Below are 18,758 nucleotides of genomic sequence, written 5' to 3' on the forward strand. Positions count from 1 at the left end.
TATATATATATATATATATATATATACTTTTCTACAAAAATTACGTTCGTACGCGAACATTTCTATAAAAATAATACGTCCATTGAATAACACGCGATGTGACACGTGGACAGGCAACGCGTGTTACTCGAGTGAACTGTCTTTACGGAATACTCACAAGTTATAATAATTACGAGTAAATTAGAGAATTCATTCCCCGGTACATAATGTAAACTTGGACGCATCGCGGACTTTTCCGCGCGGAGGTCTCAACTCGGTCAGTTTTTGACTTAACGGCCCGACTAATCTGCATGCCGCAGAGCAACGTGTTATCGCGTAAAATGCGGAGGAGTGTTCTCGGATATCGGGAATGGATGCCGTCGGGACTTCATGGTTGCATCATACACGACGCTATGACGGGAGGCGAAAGGGTGAAAGATAAAAGGGGGTGGTGGTGGTCCGTGCGACACTGATCCGCCTGCGAACGTTTCGATTCCTCCATCCGTCAATCTCTCTCAGGCAGTGCTCGGGGAAAAGAAACGAAAGAAAGATCGACTAAACGCACATTCAATGCATAACAACAACACGTGGTTGGTGTGTGTGTATGGTGGTTGCTTACGCAAGGCGGACCGGTCTTTCAGCGAGCTGATCTCGCGGAAGCTCCAAGCGTCCCTCCCCTCCGAGTCGGGCTTCCGCTTCGAGACGTCCAGCTCGCTCTGAGATTTCCTCTCGACCCGCCACTCAAGCCGCGCTTCCTCGTCTCTCGCATCGCTCTCGCACGACAGCTCGAGGGCGCTCCCTCTCAGCCGATCGTGACTCACGCGCCTTCTGCGAGGTCTCTTCGGCAGCCAATCAGGCCTCGGAACCTCGGCAACCGAGATCGGGCTGCCTCGTTCGCGCCTCTTCGAGTTCAGCTCCTCGAGCGACCGACAACGATCCGTCGCTCGCGTCTCCTCTCTACCCTCGAAGACGGACTTATCGCCGGTGAATCTGCCGAGTCCTTCAGTCTCGGTGGCTCGAGCTGAGCTGAAATGGCCTTGCCGCCTCGATCCTCTCTTCGACTTCAACTCCTCGAGAGAGCGGTGGCGGTACCAGCGCGTCTTCTCCTTCAACTCCGAGCTCGATCCGTCGCGAAGCTCGTGGAGAGAATCGAGGTCTTTGCTCGCCGGGAACCGCTCGGCGGGATCGGCTAGGAACTTGCTGCTTAGGATACTGTCGCAGCTGCGCGTCAACAACTTGGTCCGATCGGCCACCACCACCTCCTTCCTCCCACAAGTCGCGGCGCCGATCAGATTGTCCTCGCTGCCGCAGAGCGGCCTGGCGATTCGCACGCGCAGAATGTTCAGCTTGTTGTCGCGCGCGGTACTCGCACGTGGCGGAAGCATCGACGGGCTTGCCGAGGCGGAACTGTCGTGGGAAATGTCTATGAACAGGCACGGCTTGGAGTGCTTGCCGCAATGGCGCTGACGGGCCTGCGATCTGCCATCGTCCGGGGAACTTCTCGCGACTTTCGAGAGCGACAGCACGATGGAAGAGTGAGAAGATGAAGGGGAACGCACGGAAGCTTGGGGAGAAGAAGAAGAAGACGAAGAGTCGGAAGCTTCATCTCGCTCGGTGGTTCGCTGGGCGTTGTTGTCCGCAGACGGTAACTTCCCTCGGGGCATTGTCTCTAACCGATCCGCTGATCGAGTGGAGTTGCCGAGAGCAGAAGTCTCGTCATCCTCATCCCTTGAAAGGACCCGCTCCACACTCCGCTCCGGTATGAACAGGGGCGCATCGGCATTGTCCAGATTCAAGAATTGCTCGAGTTGCTCTACGATCACCTGCTGCTCCTCCAAGGACAGCTTGGAGCTGCTATTTTTCATGTTCTTGGCAGCCTGATCGTCGCTCTCGCTACTCGACGCGTCGTCGCAATCTCCGATCTCGGTCAAAGCTGCGCTCTTCTCCGCGCCGACTTGCTCCTTACTGCCGCTCGACGAGGGAAACTTGGCGGGGCAATGGTGAAGTCTACACTCCTGGACGGCGAAGTCCGTCTCGACGTCAACCAGTATGACGTTTCGCCCGGCAGCCGACGGGCCGACCCGGCAGTCGTCGTCCGCCTCTCTCTTCGTCAGATCCGAGTCCGACTTGCACTCCTTCACGCGCCAAGCCTCCTTGCACTCGTCGCCGTCCTTCCCCGGTGTCACGATGTCCGGCTCCGACACAAACTGCCGGGATTCGGTCAGCTTGGTGGACTTGAACCTGATCAGGCCGGCGTCGCCGAGTCTCGAGAAGTGCTTCGCCAGGGCGGCGACCCTGCCGCACCCCAAGCGCACCTCCTCCGGCGACTTCCAGCATTTCTCCGGCTTGGACTCGTCGCTGGACACGTCACTGTTCAGTCCGCTCAGATCAAGGTGCAGCTCGGGCATGATGGTGTACATCTTGGGAGTCGAGATCCCGTCCTCGGCGCTTTTGTCGGCCCTGCTCGATTCCTCGTTGATCGTCGAGCTGGACTCGTCCGCGCAGCCTTCGGAGTTGGAGACTTCCTCCAGCCTATCCTCGAGTTGCTCGTTGATACTCAACGCGCTATTACCCGCGCCTAAGAGGCGTGCCTGACCAAATCCCGCGACCGCCTCGCTCTCGACGGACAACTCGGTCGATTTACTCGGCGAGAGATACAGATCGCTGCCACGTGCGTCCAGCTCGAAATCGGACTCCGCGGTGTTTCGAGTCCGCTGACTGCCGCGATCTACGTCTGAGCGCCTCTGAGCGCCCTTAAGACCGCAGTTGCACGACGTTCCTTGAACACATTCAGAAGCCTCCACGGGATTGGCGTCGTCGATTTGATCGATGTACGGTATGGTGTCGAAGAAGCTCCGGTCGAAGGTCAGCGACGAGAGTTTACAGTCGTTCACGGGCGCCGCGTATTCCTCCGGCGGTGTGGTGATCCTCTCGAACGGATTCACGGGGTCCGCCGGGTAAACCGAGCCGCCCGCAGCGAGTCCGCCAACGACACCCTCGTCCTCCTCGATGATCCTATCGTCGCTCTCATCGCTCTCATCCTGATATATGACGGACGACACCGCGTTGTCGCTCGTTATGGAGATCATGGGACAGTAGAGGGGCGTACGGGGTTTCGGGATGCGCACGGGGGAGACGGTGGGGGTGGATGGACGACACAAATACTCCCTCTCGTCGACGGGATAAGCGGACAGATACGCGCTTCTCCGCTGGAGAACGGAAAACAGATCCTGCCGCACAGAGTGGCACTCCTCGAGGTCGACTCGCGGGAAGGCTCGATCGAGCTGATTACGGTAAAAGGCCGTTTCGGCAAAGGACGTATCGGGAAAGCGTAGGGGTGGGATCGCACCTGGTTGAGATACATCCTGACACGCCGTCTGCTTCGGCAGGGACAATAAGTCGCCCATCGAGTGTGACGTGGCTGGCTGACCGGCCGCCGCTTCCGCTAGTCCCGCCGGCTCTAAGAGCTCGGACCTCGGCCGGCTTTTATAGGCTACACGAAACAAGTGGTTAGTCAAGCGTTAGTAAAGCGGCCTGTCTCTCTCTTTCTTTCTCTCTCTCTCTCTCTCTCTCTCTCTCTCTCTCTCTCTCTCTCTCTGCGAGCGAAGCGAAGCGGAAGGCGTTACTCCGACGGAGCGGTTATTTAGATCAAGAAAACGTCCGTCACAACGGGCTACCGGGTGACCGAGGCGTACACCCGGCCGGTATTATAACGCAGAGCACGGTATATCTCGCTGTAACACGTGCGCTTGAGGCGAGAAAGTGATCAATTCGCTCGCTGAGCCGAAAGTTATTTCACCTTTCCCCAGTTAGTTTAATTTAGTTTCTCAATCGTGTCGCCGTTGAATCGCCCCCGTGGTGGAAAATGCTCGTGATACAACGTCAAGAATAATTTTCTATCGTCGACAGAAATAGTTATTTTGATTCTTATGCAAAGAACTTTGAGAAAGAACGATCGGATATTCGCCACTGATACCGTTACCATGCCGCATGAATGATCGGATTCTTTGCGAATTTGGACAACCGAGGCACATGGACGAGACAAGAGACAATTTCGACGTGTCGATTATACCTTTCCCGCTCCAGAGACTTAATCAATCTCGCAAATTACGGCGTTATTCGTAAATCTCTATACGTACCTCTAGTCATCACCGGAGAAGGCTGAGATAACAACGTTGCGAGTCCATGGTATATGGCGCCTTGCTTAGCAACTTCCAACGTTACGATGGGTCCGGTACGCACGAGATACTCGGCAGCCCTGTAAAATTTTCGCAACGATCAAAATGTTGCTTCCCATGCGTATATTCCTTCCTAGAGGGAAACTATTAATTAAAATCAGAATTTGGAAAATCCGCTGTACTTTTCTTGTGTAATCCCGACGAGACTTTGTCCATCCACCTTGAGCAGCTGATCGCCCGCTGTCAGTCTACCATCCTGAAAAAGGACGTTAAAACTGATTGAATAGTTCTAAATAAGAATAATGATATATATATATATATATATATATATATATATATGTGGCTCCATTTAATCCATTTTAAATATTTAATTAACGGCGTAATGAAAATGGTAAATATGACAAGATTTTCGATTTGTGACAATCAAGTAAGCGCGATTACTTACAGCATCGGCTGCACCGCCAGCGACCACACTCTTTATGTAGATGCCTAATCGATCCTGTCCCGCACCCTGTGTTATCAAAATGATCAGAATTAAAATATCGTATTTCATTGATAAATGGATATAATTAAGGGTACACACCTTCGCCGCCACGATGCTCAAGCCCATGCCGTTGGTGCTCTTGTGCAATTTAATGACATGTATATCCGGTTGGGCTTGGTTTTGAGTGATGTGACTGGTGTAACCACTCGATCTGTTGCTCATCGCACTGGGACTGCGTAACTGCAATGAAAATTTGAAAAACACCCGTGAGCTGGCTCGTACAAAATATTGTACATACGCACTCTTTCTGCGGATACAATAAATCTTCTGTAAATTGAAAAATAATCCGTACAACAGACAGTTACATGGTTTTGTTCATTGACAAATTGTTATAACTTTTCTTTAAATTAAAAAATGTAAAATTATACTAACTTTTATGTTAGCTGATTAATTTTTGCATTAGGAGAAACACACGTGTTACTTCACTCGGGTGGAAGTTATTATGGAGACTCGCAACTCACATTGTTATGATGATCTATCATGTAAATGGTCCAATAGCCGCTGCTGGTGGGTTGAGCTGCCATTCGACACAGACCGTCCCGCTGCAGGGGTGCTAAGAATTCCGCCAGTCCTGGCGGAACACCTCTTATCACCTCGCAGCTGTAGCCGTCATCGGGTAACAACAACGCCAATCCTAGAACAGGTTCTTCTTCCAGTCTTATCTCCCGGCCGTCTGAACGCGCGAGCGTATCCGCAACGCTCTCCGCCACCTGTGACACGCGAGATTAATCGTATAAAATTAATGCATATTCTACATAAACCAAACTAGAAATGTATCTAGTCGGCCCAAGTCAAAAGCTAGTAGCTAGCTAGTACAGAATAGATTAAATTTTCTCGCTCGTTGCTGATTCGTTAGTGGCAGATTATTCATTAAAATGTAGAATCGGTTTTATGACTTAACTACGTTGCCCAAACACTGATACCTATAAACAGATCCTCAGATAAGAGTCTTTTCGAACGTACTCACCCTCACAACGTTCTCGATCAACTCGGCAGGCAGCCTGGGCTCATCCGCGGCAGGCTGATATTTCTGCAGCAGCGCCCTGACTTGCAGAGAATTCAGTTTGAAGCAAGTGGAGCTTAAGGTGGCCAGCTCTTCGGCGTTGTACTTGGGTGCCTGTAGCAGGTGAGTCGCCTGCATGATCGTCGCCAGGTGGCACTGACTGGCGAGTTCCAGACCTTGCCTCTCGGCCCAGGTCTCCAAGGCGTTCAGCCGTGCCTTCAGTCTGCGGCCGAACCATCGGACGCACAGGTTCCCGTTGGAAACCAGAGTGTTGAAGGCCGTGGCGTTGATCGCGTGGAAGAGATGGCTGAACAGCTGTATCGTCAACGCGGCGTTCACCCGGCATCGTCGCAGCAGCGCCATCGAGTTCGAGAAGATCTGCAGCACCCCGGCCTCCTTAGCCGGCTCGTCCGCGTCTGCCATGAACTGAGTCATCGCCGGCGCCAGTTCCAGTGTGACACACCGCACCAGCGAGCTGAACGACGTGTGCACCGCGTCCGTCAGGATGTCCTGCGCGCGCGTCGAGAATGCACCCACGTGCCGGTCGCTCTTCAACATGTGCAGTAGCTCGGAACCGTTCGCCAGCCAGAAGGCCAACGACGAGGCGTCCATGTAACGTTCCTGAAAACGACGGTTAGAAATAAGGAAAGGATAATAAGGGAGACGTAACTTTATAACTGGAAGAAATCTGTTAACTGGATATTTCCAATTTGAAAACTGGGAGAACTTCATTTGTGTGTGAACGAACTTAAAAAAAATTTGAAAATTTGGGAAAATTGGGAAAGCCTGATTTAAAAACAGGGAGATATTAATTGAAATTCAGGGATACCTGGATAACGCGTTGTATCATGGTAGCGACATTCGCCAGCATAACAGTGAGACGGTGCGCTCTCTCTGTGGGCTGCAGTTCCGGTCTGTAGTGAGTGCTGGCGCGGTACCTCGCGCTCAGGTAGAGCGTGTAGGTCGGAGCCAGCTTGAACTGCGGCGCCGAAGGCTCCACGTCGGTGATAACGGCATGGAGGAATGTCTCCTCCGTTTCCTCGAGGAACTCCAGAACGGCGGGCAAGATCGGATCCGTGCCTCGCGGCTGTCGGTCGTACTGTGCCAACCTGTCAATAATTAACGTATATTAGTCCCACTTTGTTGAATCCAATTATTCGAAACCCCAAAATGTCTCTCTCATACGAAACCAAAGATTGTTAATGTTTCAAGAAGAGCAATTTTCTATCGCAAATTTCTAAGACACTTTTTAGCTCCGCTGTAAATATTATAATTCTACAAATATATTTGTGCTTAAAAAAAAAACACATTAACGGTACATTTTACAAATTAGTACTCCAAAGATACATTGAATAACACATATAATAATCGTGCATTTAGTAAGCCTTGGAAATTTGACTAAATTAGTAAGGCACGTAGCACTGACAATTAAAGAGTTTCAGGAGAAAACGTGCTTTGAGAATGAGAGAATGTATTCGAATAACGTCGAGTTGAAATTATTAAACCACGCATGCAGAAGATTAGCATCAATCATCCCCGGGAGACATCTGATATCTTCGCATCGTGGTCCGGGCTCTTCGCTATAAATCCGGCCCTACGCGCTAATTGTTAACAAACCCCGAGTATCCCGGTTTCTTAGCTCGAGTCTTAAGCGTTAACTCGCCGCAAGATTCGTCGGCGTATTGCGCTACCTGTTGCCGTCTCTGCTGCTGCTCAGACTGGCGGTCTCCACATTGCCATCTAAGTCGAAGGTGGTCTCGTAATTGTGCGTGGGTTCCGACGGATGGGTAGGACTACGAGCGCTATGAGCGGCAGCGGACTTGGAAGGACTCGACGGGGTGACTCGCTCTTGAGCCTGACTTGGGGCCTGGGCACCGCCGTTCGGCGTGCCGGACCCTGGTCGGAACTTCTCAGAGCTGACGTCCTGGCTGGTAGCGTCCGGCGAGCGTCTGTCGTGATGTGCGTACGAAGCGCGAGCATCGCGACGAGAAAAGCAAACATGAGGCAAACCGAGCGAAATAAATAAACGTAAACGGAGCGAATAGATGTGATAAACTAAACTGAAATAAACCGGAGGGAAAACTGTGAACGGGACGGAGACAAAGTGCGTAACAATGCTTGGTCGACCGACGAGTCGCAGCTCCGGCCAAAGATAAGATTCTCGGTAACTCGTTAACTCAATTCGTCAGCGTTCAGACATTGTGGTTCACGTGAGATTTAATAAGATACAGCTGCGATGATAATTATAACGAACGGAATGAGTGTGATTACCGTGAGTGCACTTGAAACAAGTGACGACAACGAATAACGGCTAAGTCGACGAGCGAGCAACACATTCACAACGTCTATATTCTCACCTGACCTGCAGCGATGACAGGCATAAGAAGAAGTATCGAACTTACCGGTCGTAAGCGTAGTCGATCTGTTTGTTGGAATCCTGTCTTTGCCTGATGCGTTCCTCCGGTGCCGGGTCGATAAATCGGAAAGTGTGCATCCTGCCGAACTTGATAATGGCTCCATTCTGTAAAAACCAAACGATATTTCATGTATCTATTGTGTAGTTTTGAAGGCTCGGGAAAAACAGAAATTTTCCCCATTTTTCCGCGAATTTCTACGATTTCTTGTATCTTCTTTATGGCAAAAAATAAACCTGACGGGTTTTAACCGAACATACATAAATTTTCTAAACGAATTTTCCTACCCTTTTTCTACCGGAACAGAAACCGAAAAAATCCACGGAAAAGTAGGGGAAAAAAACCGGTTTTTTCCCGAGTTCTGAAAATTATAATCTATTGTTACAATCCGCATCTAGAAAAATAATTTTTAAATCCAGTAAATTTAGTGAATAAATTTAATCTTTTAATTTTTAATTAAAAATAATGACAGTTCTTAGTAAAGAGGGCAAACGAATTTGCATCTCAGGCAATAATTTCGAAAATATGCGTCGCAATTCTCATAATATTAGATATTAATAGTTGTAAAAAGGACGAAGAGTGGTAAAAAGCGGCATCGTCGAGGGACGCACCTGCAGTATGGTGGTCTGGTGTATCCTCTGGTTATTGACGTACGTGTGCGCGTCTCTGGAGCATGGCGTGAGAGTGACAATGTTCTCGGTGAAGGCTATCACGCAATGCCTCGGCATCACTGTCGGCCCCGGCAACGTCAGCGTTTGCGCTTGCACCGCTTGCGGCCCGATCGGCCGTTCCGAGCCTACTTCCGTCACATTCGGCTGTAACCGGTGTCGCACCCCGGCACCGTTTGGGATATCGCTGCCGTCAGGATTCAGCTCCAGCAGGAAAGGCAGCCTTTCGTCCTCGTACCTGTAAGGATAAATATCGCTTCGTTTAGAACATATAACATGACGACTATAAGGTTACGTAGAAAGTGGATTAATAGACGTCACGTGCGTTTCACGTACATGGTAAATTACTTCTCTTTTCACGAAGTTGTCTCGTTAGCAAAAGCACACGAGAGAGATTGTATCTTACAGTTTCCATACCTTCTGCGTAAATTATATTACACTGTATATAAAATGTGTAATTAATTGTAAGCTATATCCGGACGATAATGTAATTCGAGTTTTAACTTCCAGGATAATTGTTGTTAGAAGGTTGGAAAGTTATTAGAAATAGTGGCCACCATTTGAACTTTTCTGCCGAGTAGGCGAAAGAGTAAAAAATGGAACGAGGTTGTAATATGGAACTCGCATTTGTGCTAAAACTATTGCAAGCTACCTATTGTAATTACACTCATTAGAAAGATTAGGTTCCGTTTAAGTCACTCGAGTAACGAATTGCAAATTCGTCGAAGAAACAAGCATCGAAAAAAAAAAAGAAAAGTCACTTCTCAGATGCTTCCTGCGTACTACAAGTATATTCGAGACTACGTACCTGTGATCCAGTTCGTTCCATTTCCCGGCTGGTTTCTTTTTACGTTTCCGCGGCATGTAGTCCGCGGGCCTCCTCCTCACGTGAAACATAATAGAGCCTGCAATGAAAATGAATACCGGGACATTTTACTCGAGAGTGCAAAAAACGAGCCTGTGATCGCAATAGCGACGACGTAATGGTTTCTTTCACATCTACGTGAATTATAAGGTGTGTATAGACTAATATGGAAATTACAACACTTGCGACAAAGTAAGGTAAAAGAACAAAAAGGGAGATTGACAAGTACAAAACGAAAGTGACAAGAAGTCGATCGGTCCTCGCAACTTCGGAGGAGCACAAGGGGGCGAGCGACGGGAGAAACGGAGGGAATAAAAGGAGCTTCTTCGTCGGCCATTACGGAGAGAACGTTCATCCGTTAATTCAGAGACGCGCGGCATATATAATAATCGCGCATGAGAAGCTTCGCGGTAAATCGTCGAATTAGTATGATGGACTAGATAGCGATCGTGCATTTTTCTCGCGTTAAAGTATTACCGCGCGCGTCGCTACCGAGCACGCACGTGTGTGAGTGTGTGTGTGCGAGGCCCGCGGGCTTCTCACGGAAGAAGACGGAAAGGGAGAATGACTCTCGGCTTCGGGTCAGCGCGCCGCACAGTCATTGCACCCGTCGTCGCCGGCGCGTTTTCATCGCGTTTCCCTCGTCCTTGCTTTCGCGAACGACGTCGCGCTTTCGTACTTTCGACCCCGAGCACAAACGAGCGGCTTTCGGGCGGCGAAGCACCGGGGAAGCTCGGGTTTTGCGGACCGCACACGGAGAAAAGTAATTTTGCTGTTATCGAAGAAATTATCACAAGTAACATTTGCTTCGCAAAATTTCAATTTCTTTTTCTCAATGCAGCACAATAATTCGTAGATTCGGTAAAATGATTCAGCGAATAGCAATTAGTATTTTTAAGAAATTGTTTTGCTGTCCGTGTAGTAACTGACAGATTTTACTGCGGCAGTATAAAATTTGCTGTGCCAACAAATTATCTTTCTCCGTGTGTGGAATCCAGTGATCTAGGAGTCTAGGAGGCTTAAACCGTTAAACTTCAAGCGATCGATGCTAGAGAACGGAATTCGGACTATTGTAATCCGAGCGATTCGGAACTTGAGAAGCCCTCAGTGATTCCCGGTCAATTTCGGTAACGGAAAAAACCAGTTGGAAACGTCTCGGGTTTTAACAATACAGGACGGCAGGAATCCGAGGTATTCTCGAACAAGCCGCCTGAAATTCTAAAGATCTCAATGAAACCTCTTACGAATCACAAGATCGTTCGATTTCCAAATCATCTACCTAAAGAAATTCCACAGGAGTTCAAGAGTTTGACAAGAATCCGAGAAGAAAAATCTAAGGATCAGAGGGATGTGTCGAGAACATATCATAATATCAATATTCGAAAACAGTATTTAATCGTAGGATCGAAAAGGACGTTCAGTTTAATTAATGTATTAATTCACTTTGAGGGTTTTTACAGACATTTTACATACATGATGATAAAAAAATTAAAAATTAAAATGGACCTATAAATCTTAAATATAAGAAAATTTCGGAAAAAATATATTCTAAAATATATTCTGAAATATAATGCAAAAATATATTCTGAAATATAATGCAATCTTATACGGATAAATAAAAAAAATATTAGGATTTTAATCTAATAATCTGCGCACGTCTGTAGTAAATAATTTCTTTTTCTATGCATCAACATCTGTATATTGTTTCAATACACGGTATTTTTATTTTTCCCTTACACCGTGATGATCCATGGTTTCTTCTTTATCGAAACTAGCGACTCGACGGTTCAATAAACGAGCGTTCTGAGTGCTGAGGCTTTAAATTCTTTTTAAAAGCACTCACCCAACATTACCTCCACCTTGCCGCTTCGACGTGGCTTAAACGGCCAAAGTCCGATCATGTAACAGTTCTAGATCGACAACTCACGCACGCGCAACAACATCAACGTTTAATATGTCAACGTATTATTTTATTATTATTACGGTTATTACGAGGAGTATCTTTTATTCGGAACACGTGAGGTCTATCCTATGGATTTACGCCAATGAGATGCGTCTCGCAGCAGATGACGATCTGTGTTACGACGAGATATCGCACAATTACATTTTTAAGCGAGTCGTTTCTCTCGAGAATTCTTAAGACGGCGCTTTATTTTACGAGAACGTATCAAGGAGGTTGTAAGGCTTTTGTGTGTCGTTAAAGTGTCGTATTTTTTTACTTAATAACGCATCAAAGGAGATACGTATAAATTTAGTATTATCAAGCAAAATTACGTTTCCGTACATTTATTTCACTAATTTTACCTAAATAATAAATACTAATTTGAAATGAAGTAGAAGTAGACATATGTATGTACAATATTACAAATACGAAAATATTATTCTTTTATTTTTCTTATTATGCTATTTTTATTAGTTGATAGAGATGTACAGATAATATATCTGTTGATGAACTTGCATTGCCTACATTTTCAAAACAAAATGATCAATAATTCCGAAGTTTACTTATATAATATCTGTATATCAGTCTTTCGTATCATAGTAATTTCCCATCAAAATCTTATTTTTAGTTTAGAAACTAGTAAGGAAAGGAAAATAAAAATAGCGTGTTAATCTCAAGGAACACGTATAAAAGGTGTCAATTTTAGTTGCAAATATCTCAGTTCTCGAAAAAGTCAATCTTTTTCTAACTGCACAAGCAGTTAGACAATATTTCAACTTATATATATTGCAAGTTTTTCATCAAATTCTTGTCAAACTTTGCACTTTACAACCTCCTTAATCGACAAAATTGTTTACGCGTATATATGCCATCGCTATTATTTATTATTCGTCTCTTAAATCCCAGCAGTCGATGTTTAGGAATAAAATTTCGATTGACGAGTGGTTTCGATTGCACATGGGATTTGAATCGCGAACGTTCGTGGAACAAGATGTTCAGAAAGGATAATAAAAATCTTGATGCTGTTTGCAGAGTTGAAGTCGCGATAAACGGAAATGATAGACTTAATAGGCCAACTGTACTTTCCCAAGGACATCGCGAGAATAAGTATAAGTTTCACGCTGATTTTCCCAGAGCGTACGTACAAACGCGTATGAATCGATTAGCGTATTCTAGAAATAAATCTCGTTGTAAAATAAAACTCAAGTTCCATGTTCAAGAAATGTGGTGGCGCATATCATTAAGTTACACCTGTTGCGATTTGAACGTAGCTTTTTCAGCTATTCACAAGCAAAACGACAGACGCGATAATACGAGAATACGAGAAATTACCGGGTATCACACGCACACAAATGATACGACGTTGGCACGACGCGAGCAAAAGCTGATATCCTTCCGCGCACAAATGAATCCTCAACTTCGTGGAAATTCGCTTATGTAACGCGCAATTTAACTATACATGTCGTTTTCATCTTTACCGAATCACAAGTCGCATTTCACTGATAAAAAAAAGACGATGCGCACGGGCGAGCGAGCGGAGAGCGGAAGAGAAGCCTGACACAAAATTAACGGTAATGTAATCAAGCTTCACGCGCGCGCGTTGCTGAGTGAATTAATAATTCATATTTGCGCACGAATTGTGTTATATAATTTAACAAATTTATACTTTATATTCCGTCAGACCATCGGACGAATTTTCAACGGGCGCGAGCTGCCGCGAATCAAATCGCGAGTCGCACGATTCTGCAGAAAATTGATCGGCGTTTTTGGCTAATGAGCGGCCGCAAATGCACGGCGTGCATACGAAAAACGATAATGCGAATGGTAATTATTCGCGTATCACGAGACACTCCATGCGCGAAAGCGAACGTAACGCGTTGAACGTTTTACGGCGCGGCCGCCGGACGCGCGATACTCTACGGCTCGCCCGTTAAAACAACACTGGTGTGTAACTTCTTGTTACTTTCGTTCCGTACAACAGCACAGGGTGTACATAGAAACGAGTATGGTAGAGCGCACGTGAGGCCGGCGCAAGCGTGATGAACAATGTCGCTTGCACTGTACGAGGCTATAGTGGTTTCTTCATTTACTCGCGCCGTGGAATTATTTATTAAAGCCGTCGCGTTAGGTCGAGAAGGATTTGCGCGTGATAGTTTTAATTTTTCATCAAACAAAGTCGGGTGAGAGAGGGAGACAGAGAGTGAGAGAGAGAGAGAGAGAGAGAGAGAGAGAGAGAGAGAGAGAGAGAGAGAGAGANGAGAGAGAGAGAAAGAAGGCAGAGGAAGGATGTCGTTTCGCCTAATTAGCTGGCTGGCTCGCAGGAGCCCAAGGATCTCAGTTTTCGAGGGAGAAAAAAGACGCGAGGGAACGAATAAGAAAGTAGTTAAGACACAAGAGAGACGGAGATAAAAAGATTTTGCAGGTACGATGGTGTGGCACGATTAAATGAGGAAAGATCGAAGAAACGACGTATGCCCTGATCGTCGAAATGACTTATGTCAGTCCATACAGTTGTACAATCATGTTCAATCTAAATCCGTTATCATCGAACCTGACAGGGAGATGAGAAAAGATGAGTACCTGCTCGTACTTTCTTTCTCTTTATATAACTTCGATCGATCCAAGTGCAGCGAAGGCCAACTGGCTTTGACCCATTCACGGCCAACGTCCCATTTCTCGGACAAAAAATGTATCATGAATAAAATGATATAAATAACTTTTCACATTTTTCAATTCCTCCCCTTAAATATTCTTCTCTTGCTATAATAAACCTTGAGCGTGATAAAATTACCTGGAAAGATAATCACATTGCTCATTGTTGCGCTCTTCAAGAAACTTAACAAGAGAGTCACGACACTCTACTTGTTTCATGCTAAATAATTCTTGTATAACGGTGAATGTACTTAAAAAAAAAAAAAGAAGGAAACGCGCTGTCCTCCGGACATAAGACCAATCAAAAGTTTCTACTTAATGATTCTAACATTTAAAATACGAGATCTTTAGAAAGCGGAAATAACTCGGGCTTGATTGATATTCTTTGTGATTGCGGCCTTTCTCAATTGCGCTTGGATTGCGGGCCCGGGTCGCTTCGATTGAAAACGCAATTCATCATCGTCGGGCTCGCAATCGAGGAGCGGGAATTTCGCTCGGTCGCGGAGCAACACGTCGAAACAATCGGGATCGACGCACGCGACTATTACTACCGGGCGGAAAGGAGAAACTACCGACGGTATTTTTAGAGAGAGACGAAGGTGGCACGCTAGTGCCTCGAATGTAGGTCGACATACAACGCAGACCGTTCCGGCGTTTTATTGATTTTCCGCGCACCCAATTCCGGCGTGCACACGCCGCGTCGTCTTATCGTTTCGCGCGATGCGTAAAAGGAAGGTGCACGATGCACAAGGGAGGAGATCATAGGAGATTACCGTGCTTCGACACTTTGCCCTTTCTTGATCCTACCCGACCTTTCCGCCGGCCTTCGAACACCGCACGTGCGCTTGCGCTTGCGCTATAAAAAAGAACTTGCGCAATCTAAAAGACCAGAAGGTTTTTCTACCCTTCTTTACATAAAAATACTTTGTTTTTCTGTTCTTTTTTCAAGGCTTACACTTTAAAGACATCAATCTAAAGTTCAAATACGTGCACTTTTATGTTAAAATGAAAATTGATGATTCTATTCCGATTGAAACTTATTCGAGATCGCGAAGCCGAGGAATAAATCCCACGTGCAAAAGTCGCATCCGTCCAAGCTTAAAGATGTCCAGAAGTCGAAATAATGAAAAAATTATAAATTGATCTGAAATTATACTACACTGCACTTAAAAGTGACACCAAAAATTCGAAAATGAATCTGAATCAAAAGTTATTCCACTTGAAAGAAGGTTGTAAGGTGAAATGAATTTGATGAAAATTTGATGAAATTTACATTGCATATATATTGAAATATTATTTGACTCATTGCTCGTGTAATTAGAAAATAACTGACCACTCGAGAGCTGAGATACTTCTAACTAAATTTGACACTCTTTATACGTGTTCCTTGAGATTAACGTGCTAATTTTAATCTCTATTTAATACCTCCTAAACTAAATCTAATGTTTCAATGGAAAACTATTATGGTATTAAAGACCAGTATGTAAATATTATAAATAAATTTCAGAATTATTGACCGTTTTGTTTTGAAAATACTACGATGTACAGTTCATAACTTACAATAATATTCGAAATATACATGTACATGCACATATTTAAACACATATACATCTCTTCCTATTGTCTGTACACCTCTATTAGATCAACCGATGCATAAATATGGTATTAATAAGAAAAATAAAAAAAAAAAAAAAANATATATGTCTACTTCGACTTCGTTTCAAATTAACATTTATTATTTAAGTAGTGAAATAAATGTATAGGAACGTCATAAATACTAAACTTACGAGTAGCCTCCTTGATACACAATTGAAAATACGACGCTAACAGGCATTACGTCCTTAATCAATCCTCAATGACGAGCGAAAGACAAAAAAAGTAGTTATAGTTTTCCAAATTTACATTCAGTTACAGACATTCGTATTAAGAGAAGATAACTCTCCGGCAGATTGCCGTGTAAATGCTTCCGCCAGAAGGGATTAGTCTATCATCCCAAGTAGGACTTGACGTCCTGCGGGATCAGTGTGTAGTCAGTCAGTTCAAGCGAGCTTACGTCTTATCCCCCAATCCATCATGTCGGCCGATTATTCGCTAAACTTCGTGGTCCCTTCGTCGGATTATTGCTGCTGTTAAATATTGGTCCCCCTTGCCTCCCCCTTTCCTTCCTTTCGTTGTCTCAGCTCGGCGAAAATGGTCCCTCGGGCTTATGGTCGCGCGAACCTTATCAACTATTTTGCGAGGTCGTTGGGCGTCGTAGACGAGACTCTCAAGATCAAATCCCCTCGGCATCAATTCCCGCACCGGCGACGTCGACGAGGTCAACTCTCGGTCTCGGCGACATCGCGCTCACGTTCGAACATTCGATAAACGTCAGTCGTTAGAGTTGACAATTATCGCGTCTTTCTGGGCCTTCTATTTGCGAGCAGCGAGGAGCGTCGTGAACCTGCTCGACCGGTCGCGCGTTTTCGCGGGGATCCCGATCGCCGTCGTCACACGATAATCGCCGTCGGATGACGATGCGCTCGCGCAGAAAGACGTCGGTGTGTGCGCCGCTTACGGACACGCGGTACCATCAATAGTCGTATAAACACGTCACGTTTTAAGCAAGCGGGGATACTCGTTCAGCTGTTATCGCGCTGATAGTCACAGTGAGACCTCGTTCTCCGGGTGTTCCTCTGCCCGCAGTGATATCCCACGGTGCGTCGCCGCGGATATTGATCGCGCTCACGGACGAGCCACGATATCATAATCACCGGATCGATGAACGTATCGATCATACGTCGAAGAACTTCCACGGGATCTCACGAACGCGACGTGCTGCTGTTAATCAACGACATCTCGTGTCCGATCCCGCGTTGATCGGCTGCGATTCGACGTCTCCGAGTCGGTCCTACCTTCTTCGTCATCCTCGCGAATACGTCTGACACGAACGCGTGACGACGGAGGAAGGTCGACGTAGCACGAGAGAGCTGCGGACGCTTCCACAGCAGGGATGATCCGCGATAATTAACGGCCGAGCGAGGACGTGACTGCTTCGTCACCTCGTCCGAGTGTTCCATCACCGCGCGCCGAGGGTGTCACGAGGGTCGATGACGAGTCATCGGTCATCGTCGACCGGGTCGGCTTTGACAGGCCGCGGGCAGATGTAAAGCGCAGTCACGATCGTCGTCGTCACGTGTTATTGGCCAAAGAGACACCTGCGCACTTCGGTTCGCGTGACTTCGCCCGATGCGTCGCTCCGTCGTCCGAAGGAAGGCGCCGCTCGATAAACGAGCCGTTTCGCCGTCTTCGTGGGTTCCGCTGTCGAACTCCCGAAATTCCGAGACACGCACAACGATGCCGCGCGAAGATCGATGAGACACAGTGACAGCACCAGCGACTGTCAAGATCGCGCGCGCTCGGTCACGGGGAAGTGGCGCTCGATAACGGCGCGACAGCGATGGCGACATCGCGGCGCACTCGTGTGCGAAGCATTCTCGTGGAAATGTCTCGAGAGCGGCGCGCGTCGTCACGTCGACGATCATCGAGCATCAGGAAGATCGGAGCGAGATCGGATATCGATATCCGTCCTCGAGTCCTCTTCGCACCTTCGACATTTCCCGTTCTGCAACACAGCCCGCTCGATGGGGGATTCTCGCCGTCGTGGCGATCCCTGTTGTTGGACCTTCTTCCTCCCCCGCTGACACGCCGTCGCTTGCCGATTAATACTGCAAACTTTGCGGTACCTCGCCGACGAGACGATTCTGGTCGCGACGACTATCGATCGATTGACGAGGTGAAATCTCCCCCCGCGAGATTCACTCGTCATTTGACAATCGCCGAGGATATCTCGTTGCTCCGCCTCTTTGCGCTCGCGTTTCCATAATAACAGACAATTAACTTCGTCGCTGATTATTGACGACTCATGTACTCCTCATTAAGCAATTAAGCGCGATTACGGTCAACTCGCTGGAAGAGATCACAGAGACGATACACTACATTACGTCGCACATTACGCGTCCGTTGGAAATCCCTCCGTCGTGCTTTCACGACCGGCAGGATAAAAGAGTCCGATCGAAGTCGGGTTAGGATCAATTAATGCGCTCGATCGGCGCGCCGTGTCACATGCGTGCGATAGCTGATTAGACGCGGCCTGATTCGGTCCTCGATATGAAATTGAAGAGGGTTTACGAGACCGTACGCGCGTAGGAGGATCCACTTTCATCGTTGACTCCCCTTGATATGTCAACGATGGGTCAATCAGGTTCGATGACGTCGATTATGAACGCTCGACGTAGCGTTAGCGAGGTATACCGCGAGCATAACAGCTGTTGTTACGCTTCCCTGCGAGACGCCACGGTGTATCGTAATTCGGCGGCGCACCAGTGGGTGGATCCGCTCTCTCTCGTTACTGCGTATTCTCCTTCTCTTTCTATCCCTCTGATACGTCCGGCTGATGGAGCTAACCCTCGTTCGATGACACCGCGCGTTTACGCGATTGTAATTGTCACGGCTGCAATTGCCCCCCCCCCCC

At 47.0% G+C, this 18,758-nt stretch overlaps 1 protein-coding gene across 12 annotated transcripts in view; it reads right to left on the minus strand.

Moving 5' to 3' along the window:
* The window catches only part of LOC106747929 (afadin), a 49,782-nt gene that overhangs the window by 12,956 nt on the left and 18,068 nt on the right, over positions 1-18,758 (minus strand). For 6 of the 12 annotated variants that reach the window (XM_014626015.1, XM_014626007.1, XM_014625995.1 and 3 more), the window contains 12 exons: positions 9,595-9,691; positions 8,730-9,024; positions 8,107-8,225; positions 7,396-7,653; positions 6,534-6,813; positions 5,669-6,325; positions 5,163-5,411; positions 4,741-4,881; positions 4,603-4,668; positions 4,340-4,413; positions 4,119-4,237; positions 599-3,472 (listed from right to left, as the gene is read on the minus strand). In XM_014626015.1, the coding sequence (XP_014481501.1) occupies positions 599-3,472; positions 4,119-4,237; positions 4,340-4,413; positions 4,603-4,668; positions 4,741-4,881; positions 5,163-5,411; positions 5,669-6,325; positions 6,534-6,813; positions 7,396-7,653; positions 8,107-8,225; positions 8,730-9,024; positions 9,595-9,691 (5,229 nt within the window). Of the gene's footprint in view, positions 1-598; positions 3,473-4,118; positions 4,238-4,339; positions 4,414-4,602; positions 4,669-4,740; positions 4,882-5,162; positions 5,412-5,668; positions 6,326-6,533; positions 6,814-7,395; positions 7,654-8,106; positions 8,226-8,729; positions 9,025-9,594; positions 9,692-11,494; positions 11,927-13,071; positions 13,319-16,298; positions 18,743-18,758 lie in introns of those variants that run through there. The other 6 variants (XM_014626070.1, XM_014626062.1, XM_014626043.1 and 3 more) reach the window with 5 other exon arrangements.

This window comes from Dinoponera quadriceps, unplaced genomic scaffold (assembly GCF_001313825.1).
Source record: "Dinoponera quadriceps isolate SergipeBrazil2010 unplaced genomic scaffold, ASM131382v1 scaffold163, whole genome shotgun sequence".
NCBI lineage: Eukaryota > Metazoa > Arthropoda > Insecta > Hymenoptera > Formicidae > Dinoponera > Dinoponera quadriceps.